The sequence below is a fragment of the Pomacea canaliculata genome, linkage group LG9 (assembly GCF_003073045.1).
Source record: "Pomacea canaliculata isolate SZHN2017 linkage group LG9, ASM307304v1, whole genome shotgun sequence".
Classification (NCBI taxonomy): Eukaryota; Metazoa; Mollusca; class Gastropoda; order Architaenioglossa; family Ampullariidae; genus Pomacea; species Pomacea canaliculata.
In genome coordinates this window covers 5,690,698-5,708,934 of record NC_037598.1, presented here as the reverse complement: position 1 = coordinate 5,708,934, position 18,237 = coordinate 5,690,698, and the positions used below count along the sequence as shown (strand labels likewise).

Sequence of the window (18,237 nt, the reverse complement as noted above, 5' to 3'; positions counted from 1 at the left end):
GCATACAGATAATGCCAGTGTCTGGTGCCGAGCGTGTCAGGCTTTTTTTTTTATTTTTCAAGTTTGTATTTGTCTCAGTGTTTTGCCTGCTGTGTTTACCGCAAGGGAAGTGTTTGTACATTGCGAGAGATTACCTCTCGGTGCTATCGCAAGTTTCGTGCACTTTTTATTCCTGCTTTTCACGGCTTGTTTTGGTTATTTAAGTTTTTTATGTTCGATTGTTTGTTTTAGCACTTAACGTTTGAATTTTTTTTTTTTTTTTTTTGCCTTTATACTTTGGCTTTATATTTTTATTTCCACTCTTCGTATCTTGTTTTGTTGGGTTTTTTCTTTGTTTTTTGTTTTGTTTTGTTTTTTTTTTTTTTGTTTTTTTTTTGTTTTTTTTGCTGTTCGATCGTTTGTTGCTTTTTTACTTAACATTTAAATTTTGTTTACCTTTATTAATTGTTTTTTTTTACTTTTACAAATATTTTTGTATACACTAATTATACTTTATATGCTAGATACATTTATTGGTTGGAATAGTCAGCTGACTCCCCAGCTGTTCCAGACCACATGGGAGTGACCAAAATGTTTTTCTCATGCGTTGTGTTTCCATGTTTCCAGGTGCACCGCTACTTCAGCTGCCTGCCGGAGGACAAGGTGCCTCACCTCAACAGCGCCGGCGAGAAGTACCGCGTGCGACAACTTCTGCAGCAGCTGCCGCCACATGACAACGAGGTGCGCTACTGTCACGGGCTGTCCGACCTGGAGAAGCACGAACTGCGCATGTTCAGTGCCCAGCGGAAGCACGAGGCGCTGGGGAGAGGGGGTGTGAAGCCCTTACCCCCCACCTCCACGGCGACTGTGTGTGCTAAGGTCAGTGTGTGGCCAGGTCTCGGCATTCCCTAACCCTCACTTTTCGGTTTTCCCATCACCAGTCTTTGTAGCATCTGGTCTCCTATCATCCACCACATTTCAAATACTGTGTAATACAGGAACTCGTCTAACTGTATTGCAGCGGGTAGCAAGAGTTCCTGTCTCAGCCTTATTCCATACTTCATACCATGATGCACCCACGCCTTTGTCAACAACAACAAACCCATGTGTCTTGGCAGTATCAGAATCACAGATAAAAAAAGTTATTGTTCAAGTCTACATCCCTCTCAATAGCACCCCACCCTACCACTCGGTTATTAAATCCTCCTGCTGTATTTAAATGCCTTGCGTGCCGACAGGAGACTCAACAAACGGCAACTGATACCCCAGTTCCTACCTATTTTTTTTCCTGTCTACCCAATTATTGTTACTAAGTTTCACAACACTTGTCTAACAGGTTTCGGTTTAACTGGCTTTAGTTTGCCGCAGAACAATAACTTGACACCCATGTCGCCCAATGGAAAGTTTATTTTTCCGTGTGTCAGGCACAATTTCACGCAGACTTACAGAGAAACAGGAATATTAACAGCAAACTGCCTTGAGCAATGCCAGAGTGGATTTTTTCACCCTGAGTAGCTTTTCCCCTAGGGTATTGTATAGAATTGTGGTATTTTATTTCAAATGGATGACAAGCGCACTTCTCAGCTGGTGGGCGGGCGGGCATAACATGAGATGAAGGAATCTTGGAGTCGCGAATGTTCTGGAACTAATGTTTGTCTAGAGTTCCTCCAGTGAGAACTGCGGGCCAGCAGCAGGCTGTTTGATGTGAGTACGGATGCTCAGGACAACTGAAGACATTAGCGACGAGGGGGATGAAAGGGAGACAGTAGACCTTTGTCGAGGGAAGAAAATGGAAATAGATTATCGACAAGTCTCGGTGGTCTGGGCGCCATGATGGTGTTGACGCACGCTCCAATGGAGACTCTTCTATCATCGTCATTTCCGGTGGCTGTTACAGCGCCTGCGCACACAGGGGGCGCCCAGTCCTTGTGGTGTCACCTTGCAGCTGTCTTGATGAGACATTAACAATCGAGTGCCTAGTGTGAACAGCGACAACATTTGTACAAATTCCTTCTGTGCAATGATGTTTCAATCTTTTGAAGTCTTACAGTTTTTTTTCAAACTCATTCTTTGCAGTAACCCTTGTAAAAATAATTCCTCTGATTTTCCAACCACCGTTGTCACAACCAACCCTGCTTTTGCTAGATATTGTCTATTAGTCAAGTAAACTCAAGGTGGCTATCAGAGATGTTTTATTTTTACATCGCTTTATATTGGGAAGTGAAAGAATAGAATAATATCTAAATTATTTACACACTTCTGTCTTCACAAGACCGAAAATTAGAAAATTTGTATCGGGCTCCTTTCACATCTTAAGGAAGTGAGCTGACTTATCGTCTCTGTTTTTAATCTGTTTGCGGGTTGAAGTCCTGATTGTTTATGTTTGCGGATAAATTCCACACAAATGTAAAAAGAAAAAGTGATAAGGTGTTTTATAGCCGTTGCATGAAAACAGTTCTTTAAAAAAAAAAGGTCGTAATTTGAATTTAAGCATGTGGGTTCATTTTTTTTTTTTTTTTGAACATTTTTATTTAATGGCTATAAGCCCAGGGGCATTTTTAGCCATAACCTCACAATCACAAAAAACACAATGACAACTCCATCGCAGCAACAAACTCACTACAGGTGACAACAACATAGCAAACACATGTAAATAGTCACATGGCACCACGTATAAATACATACAGATCATCCAAACAATGAAAACACCCTTTTAACAAATTTGCTCAAGTCCACAAGCACACGCCTGGAACCAACACTCATCAGCTGCTGAAACCCAAATTCACCACATGACATGCAAAACACACCGGAAGTAGCGTTCTCCGCGAGGCAACCAAGAAATGGTGGGTACACGCAAACAAATAATGAAATTCATCGCCTACCTCGTCTAGATTACACAGTGGACATGTTCTTAAATATCTCGGTATACCGCTATATCTTAATTGCTGAATAGGGAGTTTATGACAGCTTAGTCTAAATTTTATTAAGTTTAGTCTCAGAGCTGGTGGCAAGTCTATTAAATAGTTCTCGAAAATGAAATATTCTTTAAACATTCTGTAAGCGGTGCAAATCTCATTTGTATATATTTCTTGTTTCCATTTTTGAATAAATTGATCCTTTAGACGTTGCATTACAATGTTTTTAAAATTACAGGGAGAAAAACTACAGCCAAATTTCCAAAAAGTGGAAAAACCTAAGGAATCTAATAATGAACGTACATAGCTAACCCAGGAAGGTTTACATAGTGGGCTATCAGCTAGAGAATTGCACAGATGAAACAAGAGAACAGATAGTTTAGGGGTTCCAGAGTTATGTTCCATGTATAATCTATACCAAAAACACAGTAACCTGCATTTTGCAAAAATTGACACAGGAAAAGTGCCCAGTTCACCCAACACCATACATGTTGGCGTGCTAGTTTTCACATTTAATAACATTTTCAAAAATCTCAGTTGCATCCTATCACACATATCAAGAGATTCAAAAGCCCAAATTTCACTTCCATACAACAAGATAGGTTTTATACAACTGTCAAATAGGTTAATTTGAGTGTCTAAAGGCAAGTCTAATTTTCTACATTTCTTAATCAATGAAAACATAGCTTTGTTTGCCAGTACACACTGTAATTTTATAGCTTTATTAAATTTGTTATTATAATTAAAAACTGTTCCTAGGTACTTATACTCCCATACCACTTCAATTGTTTTTCCATTGAAGGAAAGATGTGGAACTTTTCTAATCTTTCCACGTGAGAAGATCATAGTTTGTGTTTTTTCAGTATTTAGTTGAAGGCCATATTTTTTGCAGTAAACATTTAAAGCATCTAATGCTTTCTGCATATCGCTGGCAGTTTCAGCAAGTATAACAGTATCATCAGCATACAAAAGCAGGAATAAATACAGATAATGACCAGCATTGCAAAGATCATGTTCATTAGCTAGGGTGTGAGGTAATACCAGACCATCAACATACTGAGAAAGAAATTCTTTTAAGTCATTTAAAAACAGTGAGAAAAGTACAGGCGACAGGTTTTCTCCCTGCCGTACTCCAACATTACAGGTGAAGAAAGAGGATAGTCCATACTGTGTTTTAACACAGGACTTTGCCTTATGGTAAATATCTTTTATTATGTTTAACACTTTCCCTCCTATGCCATGGCTAATCAATTTTTCCCACAGTATGTGCCTTTGTACATTGTCAAAGGCCTTCCTGTAATCAATGAAAGTGCATAGCAGTCTTTTCTTACACTTTAGATAAATATCAATTAAGCAATGTAAAGCAAAAATATGGTCGACAGTGGAGTTATTTTTTCTGAAGCCTGCCTGTTCTTGTCCTAGTAGATTGTTGACTTCCAAAAAGGTGTATAACCTTGCGTTAATGATACTGGTAAATAACTTTCCAATGCAGCTCAATATGGTTATTCCTCTATAATTATCAACATTTAAAGTGTCACCTTTACCCTTATACAGCGGGCAGATTATTCCAATAGACCAAGCTTCTGGAACCTTACCAGACTGTAGAACAAGATTGAACAATGATGTTAATATGCTTACTAATTTTGGAGAAGAGGCTTTGAGAAATTCATTTAAAATCATATCAACTCCACAAGCCTTATTGTTTTTTAACCTACCAATACCTGATTGTACCTCGTCAGTAGATATCTCTTTATCCAATGAGTCATTAATAATTAAATCATCATTTATATCAAAGGGGCATGTATCAGGTAGGATATCCTCATCAGGAATGTTTCCTAGTTTTTCAAAATGGCACACAAATTCCTCGTGGGATGGTATATTGTCCACTATATTCCTATTTGTACCAGACGAGTTAAGAAGCTTCCAAAATGACTTTGGGTTTTTGCATCGCATAGTTCGTAGCTTCTTGTGTAAATGGCTTCTGTATTTTTCGTACTTCTTTCTTAAAGTAAATTTATAGTTTTTAAAAGCTTGTTTAATGTTATAATTAGTTCGCTTGGCTTTCCGGAGCTCTTTACGTTTTTGTCTACATTCATTATCAAACCAGGGTAGTTGCCCTTTATTATTAACTTTAATAGATTTCTTCTTATGCTGATGAGTATTTATCATACAAGACATTTCTGCAGCGGACAAAATGATATCAGTTAGTTTTCAGACACTTCATTTACATTATCCTCTGTAACATCATGGACATTTCCAATAGTTTATTTAATAAGACAGCTAACTCACAGACATGTTCCTCGTTGATACTATTAAAAACATTGGAGAAAGTTCCTGCCTCCAGACTGGTCTACTTGAACCACATGGTATGCTTTTCTGGTCGTTTGGTTTATACTTAATATTCTCAACATTGTGATGATTGATATCAAAAATTAATGTCAGGTAGAGAGGGCTATGAACATCAGAAATACACCCATTAAATTCACCAATAGAAAACTCTGCTAAATATGGAAAAATATAAGGGGAGGCAATTGCATAATCAACTACACTCAGCCCTTTACATGTAAAATTGCCTACGTTATCATCCTTTCCGGCCCTGCCGTTTACAATCAATAAGCCTTGACTTATACAAAGTTCAAGCAAAGAATGTCCAAAATTGTTTACACCCTTGTCCCTAGAGTACCTTGATTTATTTATACCAAAAGTTTCCATCAGATCAGTGGTTGTAGCAGTAAGTGCATTGTCATCAACACCATTATCATCAGAGTTAATAAAATCTGGAATTGTTCCTGTCCTAGCATTGAAATCTCCAAATAGTAATACATATTCACTGTCCCAATTAGCTAAAGTCTCTTCTATTTCTTGAAAAGCTAGTCTGTTAGTATAAACTGAGTTTTCAGGTGGCACATACACTGCAGCACCAACAAGAGTTTGAGATTTCTCTTTACATGGAACACTTATTTCAAAAAACAAGCCGTTGTCTGCAACTGGGTGCTGGACAAGACGATAATACTTCAGAAGGTTAGCATCTATTCTACTGGTAAAGTCAACGTTCTCAACAATCTTAATGTGTCTCAACAACTCGTTACGAACAAGTAATGCTACACCTCCCGATCTGTATCTAAAACCTCTTCTGTTTTTCATGAAACATGTAAAACCAGCCAGGTCGACCTGATCAAAGTCGTCTAGTTTGGTTTCTAGAAGACAAGCAATGTCTATTTTAGAAATTACATCATATAATTCCGGAAACTTTTTCTTTGCGGTGAACCCACAAACATTCAGAGATAAGAAGCGTAGGTGCATACTTGCCAGTTTCGTGCTGCTACAGTCATCATCTTTTAACCTGGCAGGAGATTCATAGCTAGTCATACTAGTCATACTAGTGTGTTTGGGCGAATTAGCATAAAGTATTGAAAAGTCCTGATCTGTATCGGGCAGTCGCAAGTGTTCATGACATTGTTGGGTAGCTGGTCGAGGAAGCACAGAGTTATGCCCCCTTGGGCCAGCCTATGCCTGTTGGCTTATCATAGGGGTTTCATCCTCACATCCACAAGAAGCACCCTCTTCGGATAGATACCCCAGGCCGAGAGACGCATAGTCGATGACTTTCACTCCAAGCTTAAAGAGATCGTCTGGTGTCTCTATTACTATTGGCTTTGGGCGATCTTCTGGGGGCAGTCCTGGAGGGGATTTCTTCGTACACATAATCTTTCCGTCCACAGTCCATGCCATGTAGCCCAGTCTCTTGACTTGCCCAAGAAGTCGGGCACGTAGAGGGGTGATATCATCATTAATGAAAGTTTGCTCATAGCCGGGTTTACCTTTTAGGTTCTTTTTCTTTGCCATGATTTCGTTTCGTTTTCGCCTGGAAACAAACTTGACCAACACCGGTCGAGTTCCTCTAGCCATCTTCCCAGCGCGATGAGCCACAGCTATGTCGGCAACAGACACAACTACTCCGGCATCGTTGAAAACTTTGATTGCTTTTCGCTCCACCTCTTCCGCTGTCTCTCCCGCATCCTGTGGGATACCAAAAACTCTCACAGACTCTCGACGGCTGTACTGGTGCAGTCTGTCATTTTCGTAAGTAAGTGACCGTACAGCAGCCAACAATTTTTCAGTTGCTGGCTGCTGTTGGGTCTGCAACAAGGCGACTCTGTGAAGGCGACTATCCAACTCAGCTGTCACACCTTTGATTACCTCCCCTACTACCACAGACAAAGCTGTCGCAAGTATAGGGATCATTTTTCCGATTTGGTCGCTTTCATCGCCGCTCACAGGTTTAAAAATCGATAGCGCTTCATTCACCTTTGAAAGGATTTTGTCCTGAAATGATGAAGGATCAACACCAAAGTGCTCTGTAGCTTGTAGCGTTGATGGACAGGCTGAAGACATACTGTCAACACGCACAGAGGGTGGTGTAACAGACGATAATGATAATGAAGATGGTGATGGTGTCACAGGTTTAAGTTTCAGTTTCTTTGAAGTTTCTTCTTCTTCTGAACAGGGCGACGAAAACAAGCTCTTCTTCGCCTTGCCTCGGAAAGACATAGCAGATAAACACGTCACCAACACTGAGCAAGGAGATCAACACAGCCTTGTGAAGCACAGAGGCAATGCGACAGAAGAAAAAGTCGAATAATCCAAGTCAATTCCACACAAACACATAAAAAAAAGCATATATCCAGTGAATCAATACAGTAAACAGCAAACCCTCTCAGAAGATGTAAATACACAGCACAATTAAGCCAAGACAACAGTAAATTTCCATAAATCAGAAAATTTTCACGGGAGCTCTAAAACACGGTGTCACCTCCATGAACACAGCTCACCCTGTAGTGGATCTGTGATGTGCTGGAAATTCCAGGTTCATTCAACTGGAATATAAAAAAAGTTACCCCTAATCTCACCTGTAAGGCTGTTGTTGGGGTGCATGTAGGTGAAAAAAAAATTGTTACCTTGCGTACTTGCCTAGTGTAGGTGCAAACGTTTCACATCGTGTTTGGAAATGATTGGATGTTTCAAATCGGATTAACTCACAATATCATGAAAATCTCACACGCCCTGTTTATTAAGATGTCCTTCCACGGGTTTTCCATCCCATAGTGCTGTGCGATTGTCTTCTAGAAAGCGGAAGTGCCCCAAATACTATTGTGATATCAAAGAACCGGAATCGAAAGACATTTCCAGTAATACGGAGCTTTTAGTAAGAGAACACCTATAATCTTTGAAGATACGTGACTCCACATTAAAATGTTCGCCATCTTTCCCCAGTCTCCCTTTCGAAATGGGAGGATAATTGATCCGGAGCATTGAAATGTCTTCACGACGAGAAAGAAGAAATAGCTCAGTTAGCCATACGACAGTGGAGTACCTGGCGGAGGGTTTTCATTTTATTATTACTATGCGCCCGTATGTCTTCCTGTAACATTAACGGTCCTTAAAACTGGAATAAAATGGCGCTTGGCTAATGGAGTGCCTTCCCCCTTGCAGTGCGGAAATGGGATTGCAGGCGGAGAGATGGCGGTGTTCGCCTCCAGGGCCGGGGCCGACAAATGCTGGCACCCCGCCTGCTTCGTGTGTAGCACGTGCGGCGAGCTGCTGGTCGACCTCGTCTACTTCTGCCGAGACAGCTTGCTGTACTGCGGCCGCCACCACGCCGAGCTGCTCAAGCCGCGCTGCGCAGCCTGCGACGAAGTGAGTAGTGCTCAGCCCCTCTCTTCCCTCTTTTTTTCTGACTTTCTTTCATTCTGTCCATTGTTCGTTCCTTTCTTCATAACTTCATACTTAGTTTACTACTGAATATTTTATCGTCCATTAAACAATTGCAAACAAAAGTTCTGTCGCTGCCCGCCGGGACGCACGTGCTCGTTAGTTAGCAATCACCAACAGACGGCCATTTTATTTTGTCAGATCATCTTCGCGGACGAGTGCACCGAGGCCGAGGGTGCCAGCTGGCACATGCAACACTTCTGCTGCATGGAGTGCGACCAGCAGCTGGGAGGACAACGCTACATCATGCGTGATGGCCGGCCATACTGCTGTGGCTGCTTCGAGCACATGTTTGCCGAGTTCTGCGACACCTGTGGAGAGCACATCGGTGTTGACCAAGGGCAGATGACTCATGAGGGGCAACATTGGCATGCTACACCAGCCTGCTTTAAATGCCACACCTGTCAGGTAAAATACATGTACGATGTCTGTATATGTTGTTTACGGCAAAAGATAACAATAATAAAAACTGATTGATAATGACGATTGCAAAAAAACACATTTTCCGTTCTGTTATTTCTTATCTAAGTTTCCTTAATGTCTTCTTTGAGCTAGCAGCCAAACATTTGCCTTCACTGTGTCTTTGTTGTCAACAGAAATGCCTGCTGGGACAGCCCTTCCTCCCGAAGCGAGGCGTCATCTACTGCTCCGCCGCTTGTAGCCGCGCGGGCTCCATGCAGACTCAAACCCCTCGACGAGCCGAGGACTATCTGCAAGATTTGCAGGCCACCGTTCGCGTGAGCTCGCCCGTCTCGCACGTGCTGCAGGAGGGCCGCGCTGACATCCACCAGGTGCTGCGGCAGCACTACACGCTGCCGGACTCCCTGCCGTCATCGGACCGCGACCAGGGTTACGCCACGTCCAGCAACTCCGAGGTGTATGCGTCTGGCATGTACGAGGGACAGCTAGGGGGAGGTGACTATCAGGAGCCCGGCACCTTGTACCAGCTGAACCTGGACGGTCTGGTGGACGCCTTGCCGCCCGTGACGCAAGAGGCGCGCACTCGCCATCGCCTGTCGCAGTTCTCCATGCCGGACCTCTCCACCGTGCCAGACACGCCGAGCTCCGACAAGCACAGCGGCCTCAGCTCGCGGTCCAGAAGCCGCTCCGGGTCCGAGCGGAACATCAGCGTCCATTACGCATCTGTCAGCATCACGCACGGCCTGCCCCTGTCCTCCCCCGGGGTCAGCCCCTGTCCTCCTGCGGGGGTTACTGGAGTTCACTTCCCGCCAGGCACGGAACCCCATTTCTACGGCGAGCGGGTTCCGCTGTATTGCCAAGCTCGCCCAGCTGCTGTGCGCTCTTTCCCGGAGCTACCTGGGTTAGGGGTGGAGCAGCGCCTGGCGGGCCCTACCCAGCGCCTGCCGGCCGCAGCTCTGGCCCTACCCGACGACACCAAGATGAACCCCATCTCGCGACCCCCGCAGCATCACCTCTTGCGCGGCGCCCAGCAACCCAACAGCTACCCTCGCTCTCAGAGCTTTGAGGGGCGTCCAGGAGGAATGGGAGGCCCCCGCAGACACCACCACCATCCCCCACGCCGGGAGAGCGGTGGTGGGGAGGCGGGAGAGGGTGTAGGGATTGGGCAGTTCCCCTACGCTCACTACGACGACCGCTGCAGCACCTGCTCGAGCTCCAGCGACTCAGACGACTGGGGCTACCTGTACGACTGGCCGCGCCCACCCGGAACCAAGATCTCCTATGTCGACGATATGGGTATCGGGGGCACGACCACCCGGGTCCAGACACTGCCCACCCGCGGCCGGCGCCACAAGAAGAACAAGCAGTGTGTGTTGTCGTAGTGCGGCGGCTTCCGTACTTCTGGTCCTGGTCGGCGGCGCGCTCACTTACTTCCGGTCCTGGACGGCGCGGGGCAACTCGGACGACTAAAGACTCTCTTTGGTACCCCATCGGAAACCATCGGTGTATGTGTGTCTATAAGGCACCGGCATTTAAAAGAATAGCGACTGGATGCCACTACCACTTCTGAGACCAACGATTTGCTGGAAGTTGGCGTGCACGTGCACTTCTCGTGAAGGACGATGCTCGTCATGTCCGCTGCAGAGTGTTTCGACCAGAAGAGTTCCCGAGAACCATCGGAGTGACTGCCTTGCAAGAAACGGTCGTCAAAATCGAACAAAATCGTAGCATCGAACCCAACAGCTTTCGTGTGGTTCTAAAGGGTTGTGTTGTTTTGTTCACTTGCCCGAGACCTGTTTTCAACTGTCATGTTTTATTTGCTGTGAACACTTCGTGAAATTCTCGCCACATCTTACAAATGGAACTAAGTCAGCAGAAGGAATAACTAAAACGAAAACCAGTAATACGAGCACTGCTTACAGTCAGCATAATATCAAGGCAGTACATAATAATACGAACATTTTTAACGAAAACAAACAAATGAACAGTTTCAGTGAGAATTTATTGACATACCGACGACTCCCACCTGTTTAGTAATCATTGCGGTTAACGGCTTCCACTGAACTGTGACCAGGCCAGTCAGCGTGTGGTGACTGAGGAAATGTTAGGAGGAGATTGAGTGGGGGTGGGGACAATGGTCGTGGGGAGGGGGATGTTAGTGATCGGCAGTGTGGCTTCCCCTGTTTTGTAGAGAAGGCGAATCTTGGCTTCGTTTTCAACAGAGACATCGACACATGGACCTTGGTACGGCTTCTTTGGGGGCCTTGGTGGGTTGTTCCCCGTGTGGAGATGCAAGCAGACGTTTAGTGTGGTCACGTGATGCTTTCATAGTAAGTGGAGACCGTCGTTGAATAGCTAGGCTGATGTCTGAACTGTGAACAAATCATGTACCTGACAGGAGGACACCCAGGTATCGTCCTCAGCGACTTGGAGAATGGCTTTTGGCGAATGTTCGGCGCGCGTGCGTGTGTGTGTGTATGTGCGCGCGTGTTCATGTGTTTGTATACAGAAAGCAAGAAGAGGGGTGTGCCCTTCCTTACTTTTTTTGTTACTGATGTGATATTGCTGCCTGGAAAGTTCATTGTCAAATTTATCTATGCATCTTTCTGTTAATCTGGAGTGACTGCTGAGACCATGGAATTTACAGTGTTGACGTCTTGTTTACAATGTTAACATCTTATTTACATTGCTGACTTTGTGTGCTTCCGGATTTTGTTCGGTTTTGTTTTTACCCTGAGTAAGGTGTAAAATATTTCTTAGCGTCTCTAATGTCTCGGTAAAGCTAAAAAAGAATCCTCGATGCAGCGGAAAAGTGAACATCATAATTTTTTTTCTATTAAACGGGACCTAGGGGTCAGAGGTCGCTCGTATAATTTCGACAAGCCGTCTTGAGTGCAAAATCTACCCGCCTACCCGAGTTAATGTTTTCTGGCGTCTCAACGGAATGACAAGTAGTTCGTGCGGCGTGTTAGTGTTTCAGTAGAGTTGTTGCCCCCGAAGGACCAGTAGTTTGTGTGGCGTGTTCGAGGTGGCGCCCCCCGAGGAAGTAAACGCGAGTTATGCTCGTTTGCGATCAGTGACTTTTAAAAAAATTGCCAAAAGGAATCGATCCATCTTTAAAGCCAAATGTAGTAAACACGGGTACATGCTTTTGCTCGCGTTCTGAAAGGCGCGCGTGCTATGAAGTTCATAACCTTTTTATTTTGGGGTAGGTGATCTTTGGTATTGGAGGGAAAGGGTTGACTCAGGATTTCTCTGGTATCATGTTTTTACCGCGGTGGCCAGTATACGCACTTTCTAACTACAAACGGTCACAGATTTGCCCTATCGTTGCCATGTTGCCAAGGTCTTAGACACAGATATTGAGGTAGTGACAGAGGTTTGGTGTTGGAGAAGGCTCTCTAGAGTCTAGATATGGCGTTTGAAGAGTTTTAAAGAACTAGGCTCTCATGTGAAAACCATCCTCCTTTCCAAAGGGATCACGTGTTCGAGAACAGCCGTTAGTCTGTACACAAAGCTGCTTCTGGTCGATTAACACTTTGTTGTGGAATCCTAAGCAGTCTCCTTCCTATGTAGGGACAGTGTGATGACAGAACATTATTCTTGTGAGGTTAACACGAAATGTCTCATGATATAGACATGTAGTCGCTAGGTGACTTACTGTGTTAAAAACACATTAGTAATAATAAATCAGGTTCGCTAGCTTGAAGAATGCATGAAAGAGAATATTCTACTCTAGTCGATGCTTGCCGAGGGGAAAAAAAAGACAGAAGATAGAAAACTGGCAAAATCCTTGACCCTGAAGGGGACACGTTGGTGCTGGACTGTTTTACATCCTCTCCCTTGGACCACTCAGCTTATGTGTTCTGTCACATCCCCTCCCCCGTCCATTGTGACGTGCAATAACTTACATCATCGTTACACATTGTGTTCGTACACATACAACATCACGTGATTTTCCAGCAATATTCTTCTTTTCTTCTTCCCCGCCCACCCCTTTACACCTACCCGCTTCCAGCTCTCTCGCGCAGGCCGAACAGTACGAGGTGCATTGCGTGACGCGTCACCTGCGGTGACGAGCCGTAGATACCCGTGTCCGCCACGTCACACACAGGAGTAAGGATGAGATGGTGCTGGGTGGCAGGTGGGGTGTAGGGGTTCGCTAGCGTTTTCAATGCACTGGGTGGATTGTTGATTGAGAAAGTGAATAGGATTGCCACTCTCTGATTGCAGGCTGTCAGTATGGTGGCTAACCTTGACCACTGTTGCAGGCGCTTCTCGTCTGTGACATTATCGATGACGTCACCTACCCTGAGGCATGCAGGAGGATGAAGGTTCAAGAACGTTGTTCGTCCTTGTCTAGACCTTTACCTCTATTCTGCAGACAACTAATTCTCACCCTCTTTAAGTTTTAACTCTTTTTATTATTTCCTTTATTCCTATCGGAAGTCAAAGTAATAACGACCGAGCAGAAATCAGTTAAAACCCGATATTCATGAAAGCACATACCCATCCTTACATTAGTAACGAAAATTTTGCTTAAGTCGTTCATGTATCCTCTAGTCTCTGTTCCCTCCTATGTCCCTTATGGGAAGCATCCCCCGTGGTGCTAATTACCAAAGTATTAATCATTGTTTCTGATTGAATTAAGTATTTGAAATACGTTGACAGCGTCTTTTATGATGAGAGCATGTCTCGATATGTCGGTTACCAAAATATTCATCATTTCTGATTGAGCTGAGCATTTGAAACAGTGTTCATTGCCCTAAAAATGTATCTTAACAATTTTAATGCAAGGATGTTTAGTAATGTTATTTAGCAGCAGAGCGTTTGGACTTTAGGGATAAGAGTGTTTGCTTACTCAACCTGTGAAATATTTCTCATGTACCGCATATTGTATCAGAATAGTCACGAAATTGTGTTTTCCCCACCTATTATGAAAATTGTATGGAAACTGAAATTATGAATACACTTACATGTTCATCTGATCTATGTCTGAAATATTGCAATTACCATGGCTTTACAACAATAAAGATGTCTTCATTTCTTTCATTGATATTTTCTTCTTGGATGACTTTATGTTGCATTTTCTCATTGAGCCTAGCAATACCGATGAAACCATTAATAATTCCAGCGTCTGTCCCACTTTTCGTATTCTAAACTGGAAGTAGCTAGGCTAGTTTTTAGGAAACAAACTGACTCAGCTTTGATGAAAGGAGTCCTTTACTTACAATGTTTACTTATAAAGGTTATAACGATCGGCTACTGTACTGAGCTGTTGAACTTGTTCGCAACTTTAGCATTTCTTTTCGTTTTTGGACTTCGCAAGTTAGTATTGCGCTCAGTTTTTGTTTTTGTTTTGTTTTTGTTTTTTAACTATACCGTATATATTCGTATTACCCAAGATATGCAACTCGAGACTAGAATTTTCAGTTCACAGTTAATGTTAAATCCGAGAACGGATAGCTTTTGTGAGGCATCATTTAGTTTAATTCTTGGGCTACAAATTATGTTTTCTTTTTGCAATTTTCCTCTAAACAAGGACGCCCATGCGCAGCGCCAAGGAATGTTAACCGGAAGACAGCAATGACCTTAACCTTTGTCGTAGCTGACCAAACAGACGAACGGTTGATGCGGTTGAAAGGACAAGAGGTTCTAGCCATACAGACCCTGGCATGGTCGGAGGTGCTGGCCTGCAAACTATGATTTCTATTCTCATTATTTCCCTCAACAGAGAAGACCTCCGTACTACCCGTCACCGGAAGTCGCTGCTTCGTAAGTGTCAAAAGCCAGTGGTCTCCCTTCTCGGATGTAAACTACGACTTCACTGCCGTTGTACAGATTTGCTGTTGTTTAAACATTATTTTGTTGTTTAAGAGGCGTCTTTGTAAACAGTATCGCCATCACCTCTGTTGTATTAGTCTGTAAACAACCATTTTACTGCAGTGCATTTGATTAGTGTTCACGTGACCTATCCTGAGGTAGTTAATTCTACTCACTCTGCTCTCTTCTATATTAAAACAAACTTTGAGTTTATTTAGAATGTAATGAACTGCCGGATGTACACAGCACACATCTCTCTCCGTAGTTTTTCTTTCTTAAACATGGTGAGAAGAAACCTGTTGTTAAAAGTTACGAGAAATCAGCTGTGAACTGAGCTTGCGGGTGTAGATGCTGTAAAATAACTTTACAATATTCGGTGTCTCGGATAGTTAACATGTGGAAGATAATTTTCATATACCAACAGGGGTATTCCTAGGTTTTAACATTCTGTTTCTAAGAAAATTCGATTTGCATGCGTTTGAAGATGAGGTAACAATTTCGCCCTGCAAACATTCAGGTTTGTATTTGTATCCAAAACTCAACTTCACATAAAGGACAAAATTCGTGCTCGTTGAAATTTGATTACATCAGCCCTCGTTCAATTAATTTTCTATTTTAATTCCTGGACTTCAGAATGAAGTTCTTGTTTAAAGAGAGCCTTGATGATATTAGTACATTTCACAATCGCTCATTTCATTATCAACACTCTCAGATGTGTGTTTAGGGAGAGAGTGGTGTGTAGTTCTGAATGTCGTTAAACGGTCTGTTTTGGTCACCGATTCATTCATCTCTCGGTCTTACCTGCAGTGGAATGATTGTACACTTACGGCTATAATATGTTAGATATTACAGCTTCATGTACACTGTACATATTATCCAGTTAATTTATGTATTGCTGTTATCATCATGTCAACCCTACTGTAAAACTGGCGACCGAATAGCGGTATATACATACTCTTCATTTTTGAATTCATTCTCTCACTTTTTTGAGAAACTATTCACTGTTTCGGTATGTGGGGGTGAAAACATGTCACTCCACAGCACACTTGTGACACGAGGTCAAGAGGTCAAGCCACCAGGTCAAAACTCCAACGTGTGCGTCCATTACTATTAGTAATAATCGGTTCCTATGTATCAAGAAGACAGAAGAAACGATCTGTTGTCAGCAATAAATGTGTCAGACTCGACAAATGATCAGACAGAAGGTAAATAACATCAGGCAGGTGTCCGGAATGTCAGGTAGCAGCTGGTGTAATTCAGAAAACCCTGGTTTGGAGAGCATCTGTGAAGCTGTACATACAACACTAAAAATAGCTGGCTCTGCCAACAGTCGGAAGAGAAGACGAGTAAAGAATGAGATCCATAATGGTTTTTTTTTAAAGCTCATCCCTCTCAGACGATTATTAAATTACCTTTCGTCGTAATTGAGAGAATCTCGATTGACCTAAACTGGACTGGGAAACCTCACTCCGTGAAGCTGGCAAATATATTGAGAAGTATTAAAAAATATAGGGTCATAGGGTCCTATACTCTAGGGTAGGTGCTAATGAAACACGTTTATGCCATTTGTTACCTTACCCAAGCTGGGTAAATTGGATACCCGCTGGTTATAACCCTGTGCTGATAGACTCAGGGTAGGCAGCCGGTAAGTTACCGTAAGGGCCTATTCCTCCCATTCATTCAACTTTCCACGTCGTCTTATTAAATGTTTCTCTAGTTGTAGGTTTCCTGGGGTTTCCCCGTACCCTTTGACCAATCAACGTATGCGCAATGGCATCCTTTTCCGTATTTCCCGCTCTTCCGGTCGGTTCGATAACTTCACCAACTTAGTGGCTCATGAATCAGGAGTTACTTTGCCTGTCTCGGGTTAATTTAACCAGATAATTCCGTACACAAGTCAGTAGAATCTTTCCCATGGATGCATTATCATTGCCCATGGATATAACCCCATATTTAGTCAGGAGACAAAAATAGAAAGGGGATCGCCATCTTGAATGGAGACTAAGAGTTCGCTTCACTCTCGTCCGCAGGGTCCGTGCGAAAAGGTCGCAAGGCCGATAATTTAGTAGATGAAAGCCATGCGAAGTGCAGAATATCATTGTGAAAAAAGTGGAAAGCTACACAGTCCATAGAAATTGTTATTGTGCGATTATTTAAGGTTGTTTCGAGGTCTTGTTACTGCATCACCAAGCACAACTCTCATCAAAGATGTTTGAGGCAGCTACAGAAATGGCTACGGCACTTACAGGAGCTACAGTAAGCTTTTGCTCGGAAGTAGATAGGCTGCCACGCCAAGTTGTTTCAGTACTAAAATGGCTTGGATTTACTTTTTAAATTTTATGTCGTTTGCATTTTTTTACGTTTCCATTTACTTTTTAAAAAATTCTTTAGATAACAAGCTATTAAAAGGATTTTTGTAAATGTTATTGCTAATGAACAGGTAATGATGCGAGTTTTCGGGGTTTTATGGGGGAAGTAAACTGATTTTAGATTATACATGCAGAAACTTCTGTGCTATTAACCTGGACCATTTCTTTGATATTTAATCACCCTCTAGTTCGAACAAAGGTGGTTATGTCAATATAAAAGTAATATAGCATCCGGTTTATGTTCACGTATTCCATTCTATACCCACAAATATGTGAATCATATGTGCTTTATAATAATGATGTGCTTTGTCAAAAATATGTTCTTATCTAATTTACATACTGTCATTATCCTGAATGATTAATTATTTTGGCTTATGACACGCCAAAGAAACACGAAAAACATCATTGTGATTATGTGACATTTGATCTTCCAACAGCAATTTTGTTATTAATTTTTTTGACATGAATAGGAGAGGGTGCGGATGAGAAGGCAATCTCCATGTTGTGAAGCCGTTTTTTATAATTTTTTTTTTTTAGAAAATAAAGTTTGTGGTCAGAGTCACCGTGCCTTTCTTTACTGTTTCCGTACCGAGCTGATTATGTATTAATCCGTGTTTGTTCTCTCGGACTGGTGAGTCCGCACTCCCCTTTTGTGTTCTGTTGGTGTTGACATTGTGTTCGAGCTGCTGAGACTTAAATAAACTCATTACGAAAGGGCACAAAGTAGTCTTGTGTGTTTAAGTTGGATTGTGCATACGTGTGTACGTGTGTCTGTACGCGCCTTCGAGACAATGAGTGTTATCAACAGAACAGAATACCCTGTTGTTCTTCCAACAGTTTTTTTTTCACATATTATTATTATTACAAAATTGTTAATCAGAAAAGGTAACTCGTACAAGAAAGGATTCTGCAAAGCGAGATGTTCTTTCTCCTCAACTGACCCCTTTTGGGTTGTGGAC

The 18,237-nt window shown here is 42.7% G+C and overlaps 1 protein-coding gene across 6 annotated transcripts in view; it reads left to right on the top strand.

Moving 5' to 3' along the window:
• LOC112571517 (prickle planar cell polarity protein 3-B-like) overlaps nucleotides 1-17,997 on the top strand; it is a 120,988-nt gene extending 102,991 nt beyond the window's left edge. For all 6 annotated transcript variants that reach the window (XM_025250532.1, XM_025250531.1, XM_025250534.1 and 3 more), the window contains 4 exons: nucleotides 607-858; nucleotides 8,388-8,591; nucleotides 8,808-9,074; nucleotides 9,263-17,997. In XM_025250532.1, coding sequence (XP_025106317.1) covers nucleotides 607-858; nucleotides 8,388-8,591; nucleotides 8,808-9,074; nucleotides 9,263-10,468 — 1,929 coding nt within the window. In that variant the 3' untranslated portion in view covers nucleotides 10,469-17,997. The remainder of the gene's footprint in view (nucleotides 1-606; nucleotides 859-8,387; nucleotides 8,592-8,807; nucleotides 9,075-9,262) is intronic.
• Nucleotides 17,998-18,237: the final 240 nt, after the last annotated feature.